This window comes from Lepidochelys olivacea (genome assembly GCF_965140295.1).
Source record: "Lepidochelys olivacea isolate rLepOli2 genome assembly, chromosome: 8".
NCBI classification, from domain to species: Eukaryota; Metazoa; Chordata; order Testudines; family Cheloniidae; genus Lepidochelys; species Lepidochelys olivacea.
Genome location: NC_140418.1, coordinates 93,391,516 through 93,415,637, shown reverse-complemented (window position 1 = coordinate 93,415,637; position 24,122 = coordinate 93,391,516). Strand labels below are relative to the sequence as shown.

At 37.4% G+C, this 24,122-nt stretch overlaps 1 protein-coding gene across 3 annotated transcripts in view; it reads right to left on the bottom strand.

Annotated features, from left to right (window-relative positions):
• Positions 1-1,101: 1,101 nt before the first annotated feature.
• MYSM1 (Myb like, SWIRM and MPN domains 1) overlaps positions 1,102-24,122 on the bottom strand; it is a 29,929-nt gene continuing 6,908 nt past the window's right edge. The window contains exons 7-20 of one of the 3 annotated variants that reach the window (XM_084636863.1): positions 21,095-21,193; positions 19,410-20,188; positions 17,740-17,870; positions 14,785-14,888; positions 13,276-13,353; positions 11,274-11,362; positions 10,869-10,923; positions 10,732-10,782; positions 9,877-9,951; positions 9,333-9,521; positions 8,936-9,068; positions 6,063-6,168; positions 5,863-5,917; positions 1,102-4,812 (exon numbers count right to left, since the gene is read on the bottom strand). In XM_084636863.1, coding sequence (XP_084492989.1) covers positions 4,645-4,812; positions 5,863-5,917; positions 6,063-6,168; positions 8,936-9,068; positions 9,333-9,521; positions 9,877-9,951; positions 10,732-10,782; positions 10,869-10,923; positions 11,274-11,362; positions 13,276-13,353; positions 14,785-14,888; positions 17,740-17,870; positions 19,410-20,188; positions 21,095-21,193 — 2,112 coding nt within the window. In that variant the 3' untranslated portion in view covers positions 1,102-4,644. Of the gene's footprint in view, positions 4,813-5,862; positions 5,921-6,062; positions 6,169-8,935; positions 9,069-9,332; positions 9,522-9,876; positions 9,952-10,731; positions 10,783-10,868; positions 10,924-11,273; positions 11,363-13,275; positions 13,354-14,784; positions 14,889-17,739; positions 17,871-19,409; positions 20,189-21,094; positions 21,194-24,122 lie in introns of all 3 variants that reach the window. The other 2 variants (XM_084636862.1, XM_084636864.1) reach the window with 2 other exon arrangements.

Here is a 24,122-nt window from a genome sequence, read left to right as displayed (position 1 = left end):
CCTAAAGGATTACAGGATAACTTTCCAAAGAAGACAGTCAAAAGAATGAAAGACTAAATGAAAGAAGCAAAACTATCCCAATCTACAGCCCATAAAAACTAATAACCAGTTAATAATTTGTCTTATACACACTGGATAGAATGATTTCTTGATATCGTCTCACCCAGCTTGGGACAAAACTCTTATTTCAGATCAGCTCAATTTCATTTAATGAATTCCCACCCAGGACTGGGAGTCTTGAGAACAGGGTTCGGTTCCTGCCTCTATTACATGCTTGAGGAAGGATGGTCCGATGGTTTGAGCATTAGCCTAGGACTTGGGAGATTGCAGTTCAATCACTTGCTTTACCACAGACTTCTTATGTGACCTTGAGCAAATCACTTAGCCTCTCTGTTCCTCAGTTCCCATCTGTTAAATGATGATAATAGCATTTTCTTACCTCACAAGGGTGTTAGGATAAATCCATTAAAAAGATTGTGAGGTGCTCAGATACTACGGTGATAGGGGTCATATAAATACCAAAGATCGACTTCTTAGACCCTAGGCAAGTCTCCACGATCTCTGTGCCATCTATAAAATGGGAACACTTCCATCATTACCGTAATTATTTACATTGCAGTAGCACCCATAATAAGCCCTGATCAGAATCAGGGTCCCACTGTGCTAGGCGCTATACAAAAGACAGCCCATGCCCCAATTACCTTATATTCTAAAAAGACAAAAAGTAAATAGAAGGTGGAGAGAATTGATACACTATCGAAACAAAGCAATCAGGGTGATAGCAGATTAGAACCAAGTGTGTTTCTGATTCCCCTTCTCTCACACTCAGTTTTTAATGTAGTACAAAAACTTCAAAGATTTTATGGGAAGGGATTGGTGGAAAGAAGGAACAATCAGGCCTAACTAACATTCCAAAAACACTAATATCTTCAGGTGGGAAATGCTATATTAAAGTATTATATTTTTAGTTAAATATATCAGTGTAACAGAGCTCCATCTACTGGTGCTTATCAAACTTATGTGAATCACATCATTTTTAGTGCTAATTTGTGCTTCATTGCCAATTCTTAAGTTATTTCAAGAGAAAGGGAACTATTACAAACACATAATACAGCTCTAGGGTTACTTGATACACAATCTTTCAGTGAAAGAACATTCTAAAAATAGCTACCAGGAATACTAACCATGTCTGAGCAACATGTAAACGTGTATAACTTCTCATGGGCAATGACAGTACTGTGCATGAATTCCTTCAACTTAAACAGTTTTCCTAGGAAATTAACTTCTTATTTATTTTGGGGTTTTTAAGATATTGATGTACAAGTGAAGTACATGGTATAAAGCCCTGTGAATAAATACTGCAAACAATTGGGTCTTTAAAACTTAGAACAACAGCCAAATACACATGTAAGTATATATGTACTCAGTGCACACACACAGGATTCATGGTAGTTACAACATATACAGTGGATGAAGAGAGCTTGTCATTTTCATTTCCCAAAGGAGAGGTGTTTCGTAATATTGCAGTGAGCTCAGCTGATCATAGCATCAAGACAGATTCAATTTAAAGTACTTCGGTCAACTTGGTTTTAGTTGTTGAGTATTTCAGTTTAAATTGGGTCTTCTAAGATGTTGCTTACTAATTTCTTCTCTCTTCTGAGCAAGTGATCATGGCAAAATAGGACAGGTTATAAAAGATTAAATAGCACACTCTAGCACAGTCATACTGAAAACATGGTGCTTGTCAGAAAAATGTCTGGGTAAAAAAATAGAGATTTCTTAGTAAAAAGAAATTATTCCCTATCCGTGTTTCAAGTCAGAATGAGAAAGATATGTTTTTACTATTTTTTAAAGTCATATTAGCACTGCATAGCTGACAACACTAAGGAAGAGTGAACTGCGTTCTCTTCTGGTTCACATACATACAACTGTTAACTATTACTACAAATGCTGCACTTATTACTTGTTTGCAGTGTTGTTGTAGCCTTATGGTCCCAGGATATGACAGGGAGAAGATGGGCAAAGTAATAACTTTTACTGGACCAATTACTGCCCGTGAAACAAAATACATTTATTACTGGCTACAATGCACGAACCAGAAAAAAAACAGCTTGGATTTTAGATCCAGGATTAAGTGTGCACCAATAGCAGTTAAAACCATTTTTTCTACAAGTATACTGAGCAAATTTGGACCCTAATTCTACTTGTAAACTGAGTGAACAGGTCTCTGGGCACGCACAAGAGTCCACTCATGAGAATGGGATTGCAGGATCGGAGTGTTGATGTGCAAGTCAGAGCGACTCAGACTCTACAATTTAAAACATCCTGTACCCAAAACGTCTTAGTTGACACTGTATATATGACTCTTTTAAATCAAGTGTACATCATTTTTAATGTTTTTTGCTCACTTTAATCATTCAAAAGGGGGCAGCGCAACCAGCAAACTTAGTTTCCATTATTTTAGCAGTACTGTCTCACAGTATTTTTTTTTTTAAGTGACGGGAAACATAACACCCAGAACAAAGACACAACGTCTACCACGTACTGCAGTTATACTTGTGGTTCAAGTATTTTGACAAATGATTTTGTTTCTACAAATAACTATTTACAACGTATTTTAGTACAGATATATACAATATGACTTTTTTATAGAGTAACGTATAAAACCACTGAAAACTGCAACAATACTTGATAAAGGAATACTCCAAAATTTAAACTGAGGGAGATGGGAAATCTCTTTTGTGAGCAAGATGTGTAGTCTACAGCTAGAAATACTGAGAGCCATGCAATACTTTCATTTAAGAAAGAGGAGAGAGATGGCATTTCACATTACATGCAATCTAGGGGAAATAAAAGGTCCACAGATTGGATCAATGTGTGCGTGTATACGTATATAAGGATTGCACTGCTTTTAAACTGATAGACTTTACATATCACACTAGAATCCAAAGCCTCTTATCTGCAGATTTACACAGTGCAAAAAGTTCTCTAATATTATTAAGACAATAGGTCTTGAATACAGCCTGGAAAGAGTTTCTAGTTATGTATGTCCATGTTTTTTCTAAAATTAGGTTCTGCATTGTCCATTTTGAAATGAAAAGGGACTAAACTCCATTTTAGAAAACACAACAACAGCTGATTTTACCTTCTGGGAAACAGGTATCTACTTGGGATGTGATCCCACAATATTAAAGTTTTGCAATCCTCACTTTTAATTGTTAAAATAGTTTTTTTTTCCCCTAAGTGCACAGAACAAGATGAAGTTAAGATGTAAATCTGAAATACTTTAAATCGCATTTTTGTTACACAGGGCCAGATAGAAAATTAAAATGTACATTTTATAGGGTGACTAGATCCCATAAACACAGGGATAATCAAAGTTCTTGGTTACTCTCTGTTTTCAAACATCTCAGACATTTTGGCCAAGATATTCTTCACATACAGTGGTAAGTGTACACTCATCAACAGTTTGCCCATGATTCAGGAAGAAATCCACCACTGCATATCCTTCTACAACAATTTACACACCGTGATACAGCCAATAATATGTTTAGAAGTTACGATTTCCGATAACAGTATTTCTCTTGAGATTCAATTACAAATCATTCTGCTTACCTGGCACTAATTTATCTGAATATATAATTGTATGAATGTATAATTGTATCAGAAGCCAATATGAACATTGTAGTTACTTGTTAAATTGCTGTTGTAAAGAGACATGTGCACTTCATTTTCTTTTCTGTTATGCAGTTGCGACAAACATTTTTCTGGCGGCTACAATACAGCGCTAGATTTTGCCATATCGCATTAACCTGTGAGAACCAGAAGCTATTGTTTCCATTCGAAACAATGGCAACTGAAAATGACAAATCATGATGATCTGATAGAACAAGATAGCACTGTGTCTCTGTAACATGGAAGATAGAAAGGAAAGAGTGCAACATGCAATAACCAGAACTTATTGTTTCCACTGAAAACAGTGACAACAAGAAGTGACAAATAAGTATGACCTGCTACCCTTATTTCCATGTATTATGGAAGGTGGGGAAGGATATGCCAGAAAAAAATTGTCTGTAGTGGGTCAGAAAGAAACAGAATGGATTAAACTGAGCAGAGAAAAAGTTTAGAGTAGATACCAGGAAAATTAGTATCAACTAGACTATAATCTTTACAGTGATAGAGTGGTATACATCTCATCTGCAGAATTATGCAAACACAGATGACACAAAGCACTACGGGACAAATTCTTCCCTCTGATGTACACATCTAACTCTCAATACAATGTGTATCTGAGGACAGAGTGAAGGCCAAAATTCCATTTTCAAAGACTTAGAGGAGGGACCCTCTCTTTTAGGCACAAAACCAGTGTTCTGTATTTCAGCTTGTCCTTCCCAATGATAGGTTGCTGGCCAACTGATAACCCAAAGTTTGCGATACTATTCGATAATTTTTCAGAATGTAAAAAATAAAAATTTCATATGTAATCAGAAAACATTTGTTAGAGGTTTTCTAAATGTCTTTTAGAACCATTACACTATTTGAAATACTGGATTATGTCCCTATTGTTGTCAACTGAGACAATAACTTTGAAAGAGGCAATGGATATTAGTCCATACAACTGAAATTTCAACACTGAAAAAGCCATCACACTGGCAATTCATTTGGGGACATGTTCTTATTTTCTTCAGTTGTATTATTCTGCTTCTCACTTTTGTAGCTAGAAAGGAATAAGTTTTCTATCTGAGTCAAGAATTCTTCAGCAATGAAGCAGTTCGTTACCTTGCCCAGAGTCTTCCTCATACACTCCAAAAGCTAGTATAAAAGAAAATTATTATTAAATTCAGAAACACATAACTGCTCAACTTAGAAGTTTCAGTAGAAAAAACTGAAGAAACTGTTTTGTCTTTCTAGCTGATAAATGCTGTAAAAGTAAACCTTGATTCATTTGGCAAGTTTGCAGAAACCGTTAATATAAAAAGTGTATACAGAGATTACCATAAAGAAACAGATCAGTGATCCCTTTTAGTCTGGGGCCCTGACTCAGATAGTTCCCTATACCAACTGCTTCAGAAGAAAGCCAAGCACAACTGGATCAACTGTGCTTAAGGGAACAATTATTTCTGACATTAGCTGGTGATCAGTTTGTGTTCAATAATTGGCTATGAAATAATAATCTTTGCAACACAGGACTTGCATTATTCTATAGACAATTATGCACAGGATTCTTCACCATAAATCATACAATAGTTAAATTCAAAAGATCTTTCTGCCAATTCAATTTTAGATTTAAATTGTTTATGAACAGTCATGTTGAGAGAAAAAAATAAATGAGAGTAATTATTGCATGTCTTCTGTTTATATGACTTTTGCTTTGAGCAAATTTTCTGTCTTGTTTATACAATTAATGTTACATATTCAATTATTTAGAACTTCATAAAAATGATTACACTGATTGGAAAAGAAATTCTCACGTATGCATGACAAATATGGTGCAACACCATTTTAAGAATAGGATAAAGGACTTAGGAGACTAATTCTCTCAATGTGCAACAACTCTTGTTGACATTAATAGCAGTCAAACAAGCAGAGAAGAGGAAATAATTTGCTTTTTTCCCCCTTTTAATTAAGGTTAAAACTTCAAATATTGCTTTAATCATTGGCCTCAACTCCAAAAATGAAGTCAACAGCAAGTTTGGAAACATAACACAACCTTATTTTCATAGTTATGGTAAATAAAATTATGAGCTGCAATATAAAAGATATTTATTGCAACTGACCTAAAATTGTGATTTTCATAGCTAAGATTATAGATGTTTCAGATTACTCCAAAAGAAATGACATTTTAAAAATTTAAATGCTTACTTTTTGCAAACAGGTCAGGTCAGAATCCCTGTGAAAGATTTTATCCATGGGGACACTGCTATTGGAAGAAATATAAAAAGTCTTGGTTGGATGAAATGGACAAATCTGTTTTCTATTGAAATACTAATAATAAATACATAAAAATTGTAAATTGGCTTATCTTAAAAACAAGTATATTGCAAGCAAACACACACACATACCTAGGAGAGAGCCTGTATTTTTCGATTATCCATCTTGTTTTTTCAAACACTAATTCCCACTGAGGTTCTTCCAACATCTGATGTACTTCAAACTTGTAAGGCAGGCCTGTAAATCATTAAAACATGATTACTCCCTGGTTCCCTTATACCTGCCACTCCTCTTCAAATCTGGAAGCAATCTCCTTCCTTCCTTGCAACTGTTCATAATTTACTTATGCTTGTTGCAGCAACAATAACTTGCAAACCTATTACTTACCAAAACTAAGCAGGTTGAAGTGACACTGTCAGCTAGTTTAAGGCTTCAAATTTAAGTTTGGTAGAAAAACAGGTTTTTTTCATTAAATTATACCACATTTTTGTTTGGGGTTAAACTTTCGAAACAAAATATCTCTGCAAAAGAATAGTAAAACAGCAAAACTAAACATTTTATAATTTATCTCCCCTTTTTTTTATTTTTAAGGTCACATTTCTCATCTCTTGGCTAGTGTCCCAGTGTTCCTTGTGGATTAAACCACATGGGTAATATGTATTCTTTTTTATTCACAAGTAAGGTGTGGTGGCTGATACTATGGTGACGGACTGTTACCTGAGTTTGGGGGGAGGGTAAGAGAGAGTAAGGAAAGTTAAGTTTCTAAGCAAGAAATTCAGTTTTAAAACTTCTAGTTACATTACTGAGGATGGGCACAGATGAACCAACCTAAAAATCAATATATATAGAATGCAAGAGGATGACTACTAGCCCACAAATCAGTTACCAGATAACCTAAGTGAAGACAGTAAATTCTAGTAAACATTAAAAATAAGCCCTTTCAGGACCACAAGAATATGATGAGCTGATTCGCACACCTTCATTCAAAACCTCAAAGAAAAAGAAGGCAATACCTACAATTTACTATGTGAAAACCCCTCAGATTTGAAAAAATGTTCAGTCAGTGCAAAATGGACTTTCAAGAGCAAGAATGTTCATCCACTCAAATAGTTATCACTGATGTGAAACTTCAATTTCTGTCCATTTCCCATGAACTCACATATTTTTGCCACAACAGAACATAGCTGCACCAGAGTTAAATATGAAAAAAAAACCCAGTGAATAATGCAATTATTAGAGTGCTTCGCAAACCCTTACGGAATCACTGAGGCATCATGAAAGACACAGAAAAATATACTATGTATCTAATATTGTGATTTATTTAATTAACAGGAACAATTGTACAGAAAGAAACAGATTTGTTTTTTAAGACCTGTGTATGAATTATGTTTCTATATGTACAAACTGGGAAGGTGGCCACATAGTTAATATTCCATATAAGATGCCAGTGTTTGATTTCCAAAAGGTTACATTTAAGAAAAATGTATTTACTCCTTGTACTATATCTATTTGCCACCCGAAAACAAGTCGTCTCCACAATTTACGGTAACAAAAAGACGACAACAACTAAGGCCAGGTATCAGTCACAGGCACTTTAGCTCTAAGTCATAGGAAAGTCAAGATGGCAGGACCAGGGTTACTCTATGTGACGCTGTCAGTATGATAATCAAGGAGTACCACAAAAAGGTCATCTACACTCTGCCCACAGCACTGGGAAGCACATTCCAGGTGGTTGGTCTGTCCTCACTACAGGCCATTATAAAACATGAGGGAAGTGTCAGATCTATCTATCTTCCCCAACACTGCAAGATTCAAGTCCCTGATGTTTGGAGGCAAAGGCTGAGTTAGGGGGCAGCATTTATGAACTGTGGAACAGGAAAAATTAATTCTACTAATGGACTGCTATCCTGTGACTTTGCCTCAGATCAGCAAGGGAGTAAACACAGGAAACAGATCAATTCTTATAGTCCTTGTAATTTTTTTTTTTTTTTTACAAAGTGTCTCTAGTAATTTTTTTAAAAAGGGACATGAGATGAAAATAAATGAAAGGCTAAATGAAAGGTGTCTTCATGGAATGGGATTCAGATTCTTCTGTGAGGTGTTAGTGGGTTTTTCCATCAACATTTTGCCTCCCTACATGCTATTTATTAGTTATCAAAATATCCAAGTCAAGAATTGATAAATTTAAGGGATACTTCCTCGCCAAAAGAATAAACCTACCAATCAGAGTTGATATGTGAGACTGGGTGGACTGGAGCAAACCTGCAAGGTCTATGGGCAACATCCTTATAAGTAGCCCATTCTGTACTGCTGGAAAGGGGAAGAGAGCTGGGATTCCTGCCAAGTTATCAATCCCGGAATCTGTTTAGGACTACATCTTTTCATATTAACCTCTGGCTGATAGGTATGATTAGTGTGAACCCCCTTTGCACACCAAATTCCCAACTGCTGAAAAGGAGCCTCATGTTATTCTACCCCTTCATCAATCTCTCTTCCTTGCTTCTCCACCCCTCTTTCTAGATCTCTGTGATAGGCATGGAGGGAGGAGGACCACACTATGTCTGCTCATAGTTTTCTGAAGCAGCAGAGTGAAAGTGACATAATTCTTAAGGGTTTCACTGGTGTCCACAGAGTTCTGAATACCAAGAGAGAAACTGACCAGTCTTGATAACTTCACTTGGCTGTGATTTGGGAAACCTATGAGCAGCAACAGAGACAATACATGTCTGTATGCAGCCATGAGGACAACACTAGATCTCTGTATACTTAGAAGTATTTCTTTACAGTCATGAGGTCACAAAATACTAATGGTTTTTTAAAGTGAAAGTGAGATTATGCAGGAACTGATGGTTTAAGCCCCTCCATTTGCCAGGGAAAGCTGCCCAACTTCAGAGATGAGAGAATCCTTCAAACCCTTGTTCAAATGTTGAGAATATAAATGTTCCATCTAAAATCCTGGAGGATCAAGAGGAGTGGGGTAAAAGTAATTAGTTCAGATACTTACGGTATGAGCCATCAGAACTAATTTCATCACTAATAACCAGACAAGTAATCTGGGAATATGGAAGAGGATTATTTCGGTTATAAGGACTTATGATCATTCCAATGAACATTGCCCCACCTCTGGAGAAATAACTCTAAATGAAGGAAAAAATAAAATTGGTAATATATTTTCTAAGTGCAATACAAACTCCTCTTCCGACTATCTTTTATATTAAAAAACAGAAGGTAAACAATTAAACAATCTCTAAATTAACCACTGTAAGACACTGTAAAGCTAAAAATCAATTTACAACCAAAATGATTTTCAATTGTGAAACCCAGAACCATTACTGCATTAAGCATATTAAATTATAAATACTAGAAATGAAAAGTTTTTTTAACATACACACAAAGAGTACCTGGTATTTAGCCTGCGTGTCAATATCTCGTATCGAAGGGTTGGGGTCAAATGCAGGGTGAGAGTGGTACCATCCAATAACACTGTACCCTCTAACAGCCAAGGTTTCTGAGGCCTGAGTTTGAGACACTGGATCCATCTCACACTGTAGTCCTGTACTGAGACTATTGCATGGTTCTGCTACACAAATCTGTAAATAACATCCCCATATGTAGAAATGGAAACAGAGTGAAAACATTTAAACCAATCATAAATCAATGTTAAATACTACATTATTTTATGCAAACGTAGAAGAGATATGACAGCCAGATATTTTTACAAGATCTTAAATTTTGTAATGTCAAGATTACAATAATTAACTTTTCAAATTTCAACTTTTTAATATTAAAGAACAACTAATTCAATAATCTGTAGGACATTAACTCTTGAATACATGTTTTTTAATATAAGGCATTTAACCAATACTTTTAGTGAAATGCAGAATGAACACTGACCCCCCCCCACCACCCAAAAAAAAAAAACAACAAAAAAACCCAACAACTTACTTCAACAATTCTATCAGCTTCAGAGTATCTTCCCCCTAACAGGCCTATTACTTCTGCCATAGAAACATGAGCATGCTAAAGATATATAATATGAACACATTACTTAAAATATTTGTTAAAATATCCATTTTCATAACTGCTGCTAATCTTGGATTTACATTATAAAACACTGTCTTCACAGGTTCTTTCACAGTAAGGTTTAGAAGGAAAACTGAGAACAATAAAGACTCTGAAATACTTTGTGTTTCAATTTAAAGTAAATAAATAAAGATTATCTTTGCCACCCATCTAAGTATTAAGTATGTATGAGGTGCTCTTAGTTGGAGAAACTGTCACCATTTAACACCAGGAACGCTGTGTCAAAACTGAGAAGACTTTGGCCTGGCCTGGCATACTTTGTTATTATAAAGGAAATACGCAAATACTGAATCATCTTCTGGACTGCTAGGCAAATAGAGTAATGATCCCAATGGATTCCAAAGTGGCAACATGCACACTGAAGAGATGTTTCTTTTGGAGCAACTGCTATCACAGAAGATGGATATCCTGGGAGAAATGGAACTGCGTACGGATCTGATACTACTCTTATTTAAGTCAGTGACAACTCTCCAGTGACTTCATCTGGAACAAGAATAGGCATTAACAGCCATTCATGTTGGTAGACAACTTTCATAAACTATGGTTATTATTACAGTAAAATATATAGACATAACCCTAAAGAGATGCAGCAGTTTGGGATTTCTCCTGTAGTAGACTCTTACTTTTAGTTCTCAATGGGAAGGAAACTAATGAGAAAAGTGGGGCTATATCAAAATATATCCTTCAGTCCATTATAAAACAATGCTTAATCCTTACCAAGTCCATTATTAAAAGTGCTTCTGAAGCCACTTTCACCTGAAATGGTTCCTGAAATGACAAACAATAATGAGTACCAGAGACATCCTGTAAGTAAATAAATGAATGTTCTTGATTATTCATGAATATGTACTTACTCGTTTTTCTTCAGTGAAGAAACAGCAAGGTATCAGCTGAAAGGGATCAAAGGAACTACAAAATGAAAGAAAATTTCTCTAAAGATAAGGACAATCAATGAAAAAAAGTCTTTAAATAAATCACATTTTCTCCCAACAGCTCCTTTTTTGTTGGAATTGCTCATTCCCCCACTCCAGTGACTGCTCCCCAATTACTGGAATTTTGCGATTTACACCCATGAATTTCAACGGTAAAGTTTTGTAATTTACAACTGTGATGTCAGACTTTTAAAAAATCTAGATTGCAAAGCACATATGTCTACATAGTAATGATTCACAACATTTAGGTTTGAATCTATGCAAGCCAATTATTATCTCTATTTCCAAAAGAGATATTGTAGAGCAAACAGCACACAAGAAGAAAACCTTTTTATTTGTCTTGATCCTTTAGAAGGTTTCGCAGGTTTAAGTTTCTCCTCCTCTCTCCTTCTTGCTAGCTCCTCAGCAGAGAGATGCTAAAAAACAAATTTTATCAGTAATGATTGCCAAGCTCCTTCAAAATACCTAGATTCTGGGCACTAATTTGCACCCTGCCATGCTAGCAGCTTTTGTTATTGGATCACTCATCATGCACTGAAGCAGCCAGAATATACCGTGCAGTGTGAAAATAGTGACAGAGACATTAGGACATAGATCTGTTTTTGCAGGAAGATGGAAGAGACTCTTCCTATCATCCCCCAAGGCTTGATCTAGTCAGAGTTCAAGTAATGGCATCCACATCTCACACAAGCCTTCACTGTCAAATGTATGTGCAAGTACCACCTCCATTATAATCAGCTGGTCAAAACTTTCTCAAAGCAGTTCCTCTTTGGTGCTGAAATTTTCCACATTGTCTCAACCTAAAGATCATTCTTTGCAGGAAATGGTAGATGCAGCAGCCAAAGCCATTGAAACATTTTAGTTATTAGAGCCCATGCTTGCCTCAATCATGAAGTGTGGCTGTCTTGTGAGTGACATTTTGTACATACATAACTCAATGGCAGAAAAGTGGATTTTGTTTAAACTGCATGTGTTCTCTAGGTTTCAATGAGATCTAATAAACAAATTGAGTTTGAAAGAAAGTAGTTCAGTAATTTTGATGTCATTAATGTCACACATTTTTCTCCACACAGAAAGAGTAGGATTATCTGTTAAGTTTCTCTGCTCATTCTAAGGTTTAGAACAGTAGGAGTGTGGATGCACAGTAGACAATTTTCTGTTTAGTCTAAATTGACTTTGAATGTTGATGGCTCTGCGAAGTACTTCAGTGTCATCTAAACTTGCAAACACTTCAAAAAACTCTGGAAAATCTTACAGTTTGGGATATCATACAATTTTGGGGAGGGGAATGGCGGGGATGGCACTGTTCACATTTCCTGAACTCTATCCCTAGAGGAATAAATACAGGGCTGGAAACCTAAAAGGCCTAAATTTTCTTTCCACCTCAGCTAGCCTTAATAAAGTCACAGTAAACAGTGTAAGAATCAGGACTGAAACCATGACTGCTAGGTCTAGTCTACTAAAACAGTTCTTCCGAGGTACATCACAAACGCTCTATTTTTTCCCCAAGATAACCACTCACTGAAACTGTTATAAAGCCCCCACTGTCTTAGAGCTAAAAACCCAGGGTAAAGTTGGGAACTGGTCAGTCACACATCTATCACCTCTCTCTTTCTTGTGCAACATATAAAACTCAGTATGTGATGTAAAAAAACTGTGTAACATAGTACATAGTCTTCAGGTTGGTTTATTTTTGAAGTCACTATAAAAGATCTACAAAGCAAGGCAAGCATCAAATAAGTTTTATTTGTTACGAAGAATGTTTAAAATAAGCAATCTGAAATTTTTTTTTTTTTTTAAGATAAACTCATACTCTTATTGTTGACAATTTGGAATAAAGAGCAACCATATTGTAAGGTATAAGCACAAAAGAGCACAAACTCAGCTCCCAGCCTTAACTCTGCTTTTCCAGATTTATGAATGCTTGATATTTCAACCTTAATGTTGAATTAAAGCTACATTTTTTATAAACAAAAGATTTATATGATGTGAAATGAAGAGCAACTTTTCACTGAATGAGAGTAAGACTGATGAAATCTGCAAATTAAAATAAGAAACATTATGGCCATGCCATGACATAGTGTATGCTTTATAGTATAGCTGTACGAGTTTGGGACATGCATACTCAAAAGTACATTCACCATGATATTAGCACAGTTGCCTAACAGTTGCTCCAATATTATTTTCAAATCATGGTTTCAAAAAGAACAAATGTAATTTTAATGCTTATTATGCAATCATTTTTTCTACTGCCTTTGATGAGATACCATCTGATAAATGGTTAGCAAGAACCATATCTACCTGAACAGTTTAAAAATACAAGAGTTACCTCAAATGTCTGTCCTTCTAAATCCTTGGCATCACACCAGTTTCCCCAGGGGTCTCGCACACGCCGTCTTCTTGTACGCTGTAGGAAGAAGATAAAATACTAGTCAAACATCATCAATCCATGCACGTCAAAGCACTGACATTTGCTGAATTTAATCAGCCATAAAATGACATCCAAATGGCCAGTGGCTCATAAGCATTATGACTCCCACAACAATCCCACTGAATAACACAGAACTCTTTACTTTGGTTTATACTCAACAGTTGGCAACCTTTCTAGAAATAAATCCGGAAAGGTTTTCCTTAAGCGGTACAGTAAATACCTGAGTAAAGATCCATGGATCCATCCAGCTAGTACAAACAGCATGGTTTATTATATGTGGACTTGGAAGATTTCTCTCTTTTTCCAATTTCAAGAAATATTGATTTTTATTTTTAAATTTTTAAGAGTTTTTATTTTTACAGTTATGGGAAATTGGGCGGTGGGAGGATAGAGTTGGAGTTAGGCCAGCACTGACACTACGTCTACATGGGGCTCCTTGTGTGGCCGAGGGGCCCAAGATACTGAGGCGCTAGGTACCAGGGAGGCCTGGAGAAACAAAGACTCTTAGCTAAGGCTCCAAGGACAATGACGAGCCCCTGGCTGCAGGGAAGGCCACAATTCCTGCCAGAACAGCCCCCGCACTCCTGGTTGCTGAGTGAATGAGTGAGCAGGGCCGTGACAACAGAGCTGTAGGTGGCTCCCTGTGCTGCCACATTACAGGTGACACCCATTCCCTGCAGGCGCATGGTGTGGGGAAGGCTGCGGTCATGGCAGGGCAGAGCAGAGACACCCAGACAGAACCACAAGGGGAGGTGGAAGATGAGCTGCCAGCTACAAGGAAACCATACTGTTGCCAAACGGCCCTGCCCCCAAGCAGGACTTCAGCCTTCCCTGCACCTGCAGGGATCAAGCATCATCAGCCATGCAAGAAGCTCTCTGCAGCTTCGCTGTCAAGACCCGCTCACTCCCATAACAGCACCACTGCAGAAGGCTCAATCTATGGTGCCACAGACCCAATACTACCCAATCCCTGCAAGCACAAGGTGCAGGAGCGGGAGGCTGCACTTGTATCAGCTGTTACTTATGGATATTTTTTTCATCAGTTTCAGTGTGTCAGCTGAAATCAACATTTATGGACATCAATTTAAATCGAATACTGCCAAGACTAAGTATACTGGTAAATAATTGCAAATCGTGATGCAAACAGTATTGAGTATGGCTCATGCTTTCTGCATAACATTTTTTATTTCATATATGGATTTTCTTTTCTGTCAATAGAATAGTAATTAGGACAGGTCTGACAAAGAGTAACACTGGTGCTAAAGCAGACACTTGACTCAAAGAACGCTCAGGAAAGTGATTGAAGCTGAATGGGTTAAGAAGAAATTCAGAGAGATGCCCTGTATCGAAAGTGAAAGTTGAAGAGGCCCTATCACTGACACATGCAACTTTTTATTTTCATCTTACCATGGACTGCAAACGCTGAGCAAGCTGGTATGCTTCTATGGTGTCTTTGCCTTCTTTGGATCGTGTTTTGTCAGCGGGTTGTGGTCTGTTATACACAGCCTGTTCTATAGGAATGCAGAGCGCACATGTTATTTCCCACTAACCCTGGTAAATAAAAATTCCATATTTAATAAAAATCTCAACGAGGAGGTATTACTCTATGATAAAGCAATAGTATAGTCATCTGGTCCTCACTCAGCAGCATACCAACTTTAAGAAAGGAAAACTTTGTTCTTATCTGTGATTTTTCTTTCTAAGACCCACCGTGTCCAGCAGTCTGTACGGTGCGGCATTCTCCCTCCTCCAACGGTTGGAGGCAGAACAAAGATTCACGCACAGCTAGGGGCCAAGATCACCACCTGGGGAGAATCCCAGAATGATGGCTTCCAAAGCTGAAAATTACTAGCTGTGGGGCCAATATGAGATAATCAAGAGTATGGGGGCCTTTTCCTTTACTATCTTTTTTCTCATCCTTGCCAGTAGAGGTACGTGGAGAAAGCCATAAAGTAAGCATTAGGGCCACCTTTGAGACGGAACATTGATTCCTTCCCTTGAGGCAAAGATCTGTGATTGGAGCCCTGAACTTTTTCTACACCTCCTGAAATAGAGAAAGATTCAAGCTCCAGGTCCTTCCTGCTGAGCCTTTATGTGGATAGCTTAGAGGGGGGAAGATAACTCTCTGACAAAGTCAACAAATGTATCACTTCCTTGTGGACGGAGGAAGATTTAGTTCCTTGTTGGCTGATGTATGCAACTGTAGTGGTGTCATCAGCTGTGAGATACACGAGGCTGGTGCACTGGCTTTTGAAAGTAGAGGAGGGTTAGCCTGATGATCCTGAGCTCTAGCTCATTTATATACCTCTTCTTCTCCAAACTGGACAAAGTCCCGTGAGCCACTGTCCTGTTGAGGAATGCTCCCCATGTATGAAAGTTTGCTGTGATGGTGATCATGAATTTCACCAGTTCTGATACTGGACACACTGTTGGAATCTTAAAGGATGATTCAGTCCACCACTTGAGCGAGGAAGTGATTCACTTTGGAACTGTGATTCTCTGTTTCTGATTGATTGCAATTTCTTCCTATGATAAGAGAAAATCATCTAAGCTTCCTTAGATGAAATCTGGTCTGCTGTAGAGTATCTACACATGGAACTAGCATACTGAGGAGCTGTATCAAGGACTTCTAGGGATGTCTGATGACCACATGACACTTGGTGAATTAAAGAGGTCTCCTGTTGTCTCTCCTCTGAAATGGTGTCTATGATCACTCCTAAAAGCAAAAGTCACTGAAATAGCTAGAGAAGAGTCTTCTGCATGTTCATCAGAAACCCATTGTCCCAGATGCAGATTACAATCTCCTGTAGATGCTGAAGGGCGATCTGATAGTCTCCTTTTCAGGTACTTGTCCAAAGCAGGGAGAAACATATACCCCCTTTCTCTGAGAATGCAAGACCACCAGGATCTTTGTGAAGACTCGTGGGGCTGACATTAGTAAGAATGGGGGGAGCCCTGTACTGAAAATGCTTCCCATTATAACAGAAGGGCAGAAATTTCCAGTGACTCGCCCTGATTATCACATGAAGGTAAGCCTCCTTGAGATTTACTGAAGTCATTAAATACTGGAGTGATAGAGTTGTAATGATAGACTTTAGTGTTTTCAATCAGAACTTCAGAGACCCGGTGGATTTGCTGAAGGATTTGAGATCTAAGATGGCTCATGTCCCCATTCTTTAGGGTCACTAGAGTACCAAGTACACCCCATAAAATCTGTCTTGTTGGTTCCAGCTATACCGCCCTAATGCCAAGAAGGCTTTTACTTTTTGGTGTTTGGTTAAGTTGTTTGATCTGGGAAATTTGAATGTATCTCTGGGGAACTGCTAAGTTTGATGGCATAACCCTGTAGAATTGCCTGTAGCATCCATTTGTCCGAAGTACATGTCTCCCATATCTGGGTAAATTTCTGAAGCCTCTTCCCAAGTTAAGAGGTCTTCTTGGAAGTGGGGCCCCAGACATGGTCTGAAGCAAACCTTGCTTAGAAACCCATAGTTCTAGGAGTCTCCAGTTAGTCAAATTCAAGACGTTTTTGCTAGTCCAATCCTGAAGGCTTTGCTACAACAAGGAGACCCCATGTTTGCCCAGGAGTGGAGGCAGAGAACTCAAGTTATCCACAAAGAGGCTGTCCTGGCCCCAGGCTGGCTGTCAATCTTTGTTCTGCCATCAACCAACAGAGTGAGGAGGAACATTGCATGGTACAGACTGTAGGACATGAGGAGGGGCTCTGAGAATTATGTACGTTCACGCACAAGACACCTGTGGTTCCTTCAAACTATATACCAGGTTAGCTAAAGAAACAGGTTAAACTGCTAGTTTTCAATAAGTTATGCTTCTCCCATCTTATGAGAAAGTGCAGTCAATAAATAAAATCCGTACTTGAAGACACCAAGTATTTTGAAAATTTAAAAGCAAATCAAAAGCACAATTTATTTTCTTTCAGAAGGTCTATAATCTTAGAGCCAGAGTCTGCAACCTTGATACCTACTAGTACCTACTCTTACAAGTAGCCCATTAGGATTTACATGATGACAGGGTTGGGAGGTCAAACAGGTCACAATGCCATTATGTGAGGTATCTGCCCCAAAGAGCTTACATGAAACAAGGGTGACTGGAGACTTCAGAGAAAAAGGGAGATGGAATGAAGACTACCCACATGTATAGTTTTGATTGGACTGAATGCAGAAGGTACTCAATGAATTTAACTCGAAAAATTCTTTTGAAAAATACAATTTTTTCTCTCCCTTGATTTTTATATCTCATGTAACATACACAGCTTATCAAAATGGTTTCTGACCAATTACAGATATTGTTAACATCGTGGTTATAATTTGAATGGATGCAGATTAAAATGTTTTTTTTTACCACAACCAAAGTTAATTGCTCCTATTAACTCCAGGTACGTGTGTATCCGTCCAATACAGTTAACATCACCACAGTTCTTAAGGCCTGGCCGTACTGAAGTCTTATTCAGGTATTTAGGTTTACATCGCTCCCTAAAATAAACCATAGAACATTTTCAAACAAAAAGAAAATGGATCAGTAAAAAGAAAAAAAATAGCTTAATTGTCCTGTGAAGCCATTTGAATTTCCTTGTATTTTTTCTACAGGAATTATTGGAAGATTCTGACTATTTAACATGTGTAGCACTCTGACAAAGAATGCTAGTGGTATCAGGCTTATAATCACCCCCAAAAAGCTACTCATGAAGTAGGATTGTACTGTTTGAGTGGTTGTTTTCTAAAGTACATTCTATGAAAAACAAAATATGGAATAGTCAGAGTATTCATACAGATATCTAAGTTTAATAAAAAAATGCAAATTTATGATGGTGTTTGAGGCTGTGCAGATTTATTCAAATACATGCATAGGGAAAAAGATATCCCCACACAGCATAAAATATAAGCCCTGGAAATGAATGGTGCCAGGGAGCAGCAAGTTATTGAAATGAAATGATCTTGTTAAAATAAAATACTTGTGTCCATTCCGTGTCACATGTTCTACTGTATTAAACAATTATTTTAGTAACTGCATAAACAACTTGTAGGTTAATGTGGGATAATCCTGTTTTTTATCTTTCATGCACATTTACTGCTTTGAAGTCTGTCAAAAATTTCCCTAGAAATATGGGAGCTTACAACTACTCCAGAACTAGTGAATAGGTTATCAATTTATAAGGCAATTAAACTAGAGCTGAGAGAATATTGTAATATTTTTAAAGTGAGTACAGTTAAACTCAGAAAACAAAGCTACAGGAGAACAAATTGCACGGCAAATTAGCCTGTCATAGTAAAAACATGGGTTCCTTAAAATGGTTTCATGAAGATAAACTGTACAATATTCAAGACTCTGAATAGTGCTCCCTGTTGAGAAGAACCCATTTTAAAAATGGTTTTGATTATCACTTTTTGCTCTAACATAGCCACTTAAGAGTTTCTATTTCTATAAATTCTATAAATTCAGTCTCCTACCTGTCCCAGACTGAAGAACGGACACACATTACCGACATCACTAGAGAACAACTTGCGTGGGAATTTTATGTAAGGTCTGAAGGACAGGATCCAGAATATAGAAGACATATACCAGACCCATGAATATATTGTGATATGCATCCCATCTACATACCATTACTGTGTGATAATAACTGCAAAGTAGTGCACTAACCAGTATTACTCTATTTTCTCTTTCCTCTTTTGGTGTAATACGCTAAATTGACAAAACTGGAGAAAGAATTCTAGAATAAATTCTAGCCACGTGTTTTGAAAATGGACACCCATTTTCATAATGCTTCAAAACTTTTTAATTGTTGAAATGTAGAATGTTCCTTTATATTTAAGAAAAAAGGGAAGAGGGGAGGGATACCCCATCCACAGCCAATGCTGTTACTTCTCAATCTTGTGAAAACAGCTAAAATATCAGCATTTTGGCAGCATTCTGAGCTAGGCCATTAATTCCATGACTGTTCTAACTGCATCAAAACAGCACATCAGCAGCCTTAATCACATATGTTATAAAATGAAATCAATTTATCTTACCACTGATCTAAAATGTAATTTCTAATTTTCAGATAGCGCTCTGGTGTTTTGGCCTGACGTCCCTCAAAAAATTCTGGAATAGCTTGCTTTTCTTCTCCCAGAATGATATTTCTATCAATTTCCACTTCTTGATCAGGTGGCTTAAGCTCCTCTGCTTCTTCTTGATTTTCTTCATCCAATTGGCAAGAAGGATGGAAAAGCATTTCATTATTAACTAAGTCCTTCTGCTCTTCATTAAGTTCTTGATCAACTAATTGCTTGGTGTCATCAAAGGTCCCTTTCCTGTCTTGCTCACTTTTCTCTGTAAATTCATTAAATTGCAGATAAACTGATTTCACAGATTCATCACCATTCACGCTCTGTTTCTCAGAGCATGTGGCTGCAATGTCTGGAAACTCCAGTGCTTCTACCTTGCCTTGCTCGGCCTTTTGAAAGTTGTCTTCTGCAAACTGGGGAATTGCAAAATTGTATCCAGCAGACCAAAAAGTGTGTTCTCTTCCTCTGGTTTCTTGAATTGGACTCTTCGGAATATCAGTTAATTTAGATTTGCCAGGTTCCGGTGGGGGTGCATGAGAAAGCAGCTCATCCATTTCATCCGTGATATCTACTTCTTCATCATCCGATAGCTTTTCAATTTTCACTACGTTCAGGTTGGGGTCTGCACGGCCCCTCAGGTTTGCCGGTGCCCATGCCACCACCTTCTCTCCTTCATCCTCAACAGGAAGACTATTGCTGCTATACTGACTTTGTTCCTCTTTTTCAGAGTCATCAGTTTTTGCCTTAAAGTATAAATGGATTATAAGAAAAATTAAGCATACCCCAATAATGAAGTTTAAATGTAAAAGAACACTATTAAAATCAATGGCATAATCAATTTGGTTCAGTCTAGAGGGATCATTAAGTTTTATGTATTAATTTACAAAGCTTGCCTTTGTCAAATTGGGTCCAACGTTCAGTTTTCATGATGTTCTCCTTCAAAGGGCAGTCCTATATTTCATTATTTTATACTTATATATATAAAAAAGGGATTAAGACAGGACTGAATGGCAAAGCTTCCAGAATTGTGGACATCTAGCATTACAGTTAGCATTCATCGGCTAATTCATCTTCTCTCAGCTCATTTTACTTATAAGAAACTATACATTAAGGAAATCATCTTCAGGTTTTTCTTACTGATTTTTGTTTTAAAAAGTAAAATATTGAAAAAATGCAGACTTTAAGGAACTTATGCAGCATTATAGATGTGCATGACACTTTATATTCAAAATAAGACCGGTCCAAAGGATATTAATGTATGTATTTATTAGTAGCTAAAGTACACACAATTGTCTTTTAAAAAAAGGTCCCAGAAGAGTTCAACTGGCAGTCGGAAATTACATTACACTGGACAGTTGCAACTTCTAAGTAGTCAGAGGCCAATCTGTTTTCAGTCTAGCAATATACTCCAAGTATGTGGGTGTCCAATAAAACAAACCATATTGTTTATTGCTTGTTAGAGCATTTAAAATTCCCAACAAGATTAGAATAATTCCAAACCAAGTCAAATTTCAGATTTAAAAATCAGCAGATAAGCAATATTTCAATGATAATGTCCCATAAATGCATGTTTGCATTCAAAATATATGATAGGAGCATACTTGCCTCACTGCCTTTTTTACTAACAGAAAATGACATTTCATGTTTACCTTGTTCTTAAAGTATTGCCTGGCATAGCTCTTTACTTGTAGAACAGTGCGACTTCCAATCAACTTGGCAATTTTTGTCCATCTTCGGCCAAATTTAGCCTAGTGTGACAAAACGAATTAAAATCAACCAATCTTTTCTACATCTAGGTATCATTCTTTATGCAAGAAGAAAGTTTTACAGAAGTAATTATTTATTAGAAATAAAAAATACTACTCGATCCTTGCGAAAAGTCCCATTACCTAGACACTGGACAGCCAGAAATTATGTTTAAGCAGTAAGTGTTATTAATTCACTGCCCCGATCTTGAAAGCACTAAAAAACATAATGCTTACTACCTTGAGGAGTCCCATTGAAGCTAATTAAGCATTTGCAGGACTGGGTCATGCATTTGTGTAATACTGTAGTATTCTGCATTCCACTCTTGCACACAAAAGAGCTCAACTTACTCGAAGTCTGAACCACAACTTAAATCTGCATCTAAGTTGCTTAAATTAAAAGTTTCCTCAGAGAGGCGCTCACAGCATACAATAGATTGCTACAAAATCAACTGACCTTTTTCCGTTTTAAGAGTTAAATACTGAATTATAGAAGTCTCATTAAATTAAAACACTACTCTAAATTTAAATAAGCCTTTTGGAACTCTGGTCCTGCTCCTTCCAAACAGGTCCATAGTTGAACATACCCACCTCATGCCATTTCTTAACTACACTGTATATAAAAAGTAAAAACCCAAAAGTTCATGTATGTGACATCCATTCCAAATCCTCTGAATGAATAAAAGACCAGATTTAGACTCTGATCTCGCAAAGATTTATGCACATGCTTAATTTTATGCACTTAGTGTCCCACCAAAGTCAATGGAACTACTCACAGAATTAAGAATATACGTTGAGTTTCTGCAGGATCGGGGTCTTTAATTATGCACAAAAGGCAATGCTAATGCAACCTCAAGATTAAGATTTTTCAAACTTTAAAATATGGTTCTACTTGAAAACGATTAAAAGCTGCATTGGGGGAAATCAAAATTTATTGTGGCCCCATGTCAAATGTGCTCATTTTAAAGTGAAAAGATTATTTTTCCTAACTGCCAGTCCAACACATTTACCCCAGGTTCTAAAAGTCAAACTCGGTTCTTTCCTTTACATACATTACCACCTATAACAGATAGATATACAGCAGGCCTAATTCCGCCCATGCCAAATTCTTCCATTGAGTCTAAATGCAAATTGACACATATGTATCTGTGCTAGACTGAGGGTGTTATAATATCAGATGAGTGAATCTAATCAGGAAGGCTGCATTGGTTCACGTTAAAGGTGAATGCTTACTATGAAGCTAAGTCCCCAACAACGTTCCCTCTAATTTTTTCCACCCATGTACGGAATAAATTTTGTTATGTGCACCAAGGTAATGTGCGGACGTGCACCACCAGTAGAAATAAAAAACCTAGATATAATATATATATTTTTTAAAAGTTACCAATAGGGATAACTACTCCAGCCAGGACAAGACAGGCATTTTAGAATTCACTACTCAAAGAATTCAATTTAAGTGTAAGAGAGAAATAAAAATTATGAAATGCACAGACCAGTCAAAAAACTAAAATAACACACTTTGAAAGACTATAATTACAGAGAATATAAGTGTACTGCAGGAAGTACCAAGAAGTAACAACAACAGGTGTGTGACACAGACTGTGTGTGCTGACTGCTAGGGAAGTTTCTGAAAGACTCCCGTACACAGTTTCTCTTTAAGGCACTCACTGAAAGCTCTCCTCCTCCTGAACCATGTCTCCCCTCCCCCACTCTGCAGAAGTGGGGTACATGGGCAGGGGGAGAGACAGTGTGAGTGAGTAAGTGAGTGTGTGTGTGTGCTGGCTGCTGCAGAAGTCTCTGAGAGACGTGTGCTGTCTCTTTAAGGCACTCACTCACCTGAAGGCTTGTTCAGACCTCAGAGCTGCTGTAAGTTCTGAGCCCTGTCCCCTCTACCCTGCTCTGTGGAGATGGGGTACAGGGGCTGGGGGATACCCTGACATAAGCACCTTCCTTCCCCCCCACTCTGCACAGCCAGCAGGAGGGTCCCAGGAGCAGCTGCAGGAGCAATGTGGCTGCAAAGCAGTGGGGGTGGAGGGGCACCTGAATACAAGCTGCTGGCTGGAAGTGCCTGGCTCTGCTAATCAACTGCATGGCACTTGAATCTCTCCTGGGCAGATGTCCAACTGCACAACTTACAGGGAACACAGGCCCCCAGTTATTCAAGAAGCTCCCCATTAGAGGACCCAGGCACCGTTGCAGGTCTGGGGTCTAAAGTTCCCATGTAGGGAGGCATAATACTTTGCATCCATCTAAATACTGTTTAAGTAGTATTACTTTCAATATTCTATAGCAATATGATTTTCAAAGTCAAAGTAGGCCCATTAAAAAGCCATGTCCACTACAACATTCAAAGGCACTGCTTGTAAAGGGCTGTTTGCTTGACAAAATACAACTTTCTATACCCCGCTATTTTAGTTGGAGATGTTTAAAAGAAAGTTACAAGAGTTAGAATTTTTTTAATGGCGAAAATTTATTTTTTACATTGTCTTTATAAGAAAAAATTGATTCAATATTTTTTCTCAAACTTTCAAGACAATATTAATGTTTTGAAGAAACCAGGGCTGAAAAACTTTCACCTGTCAGGCTGATGTTTGCTAAAGTTATGAACAACATGAGATTAGAATAGAAATGCTACAGCAGCCTTTACTTTAGCTGCTGTTAGTGCACCTTCTATTATATTACATATATACAAGCTTTCAAAAGAAAAGCATGCTTACAAAAATCATTAGACGTAATCATTGCAATGACACTACAAGGACACAACTTGCAATCATCCATCCAAGTAGTAATTAAAACTAATTCTGACGTGTTTTACATGTCAGATTAGATACATCATCCAAAAAACAGCAAAGCCCTCTGTTTTCAAGCAATGAGCTAGCAAAGCCTTGTTAAAATCAATGAGACTGTGAAGGTCCAGGGATTCACCCACCTG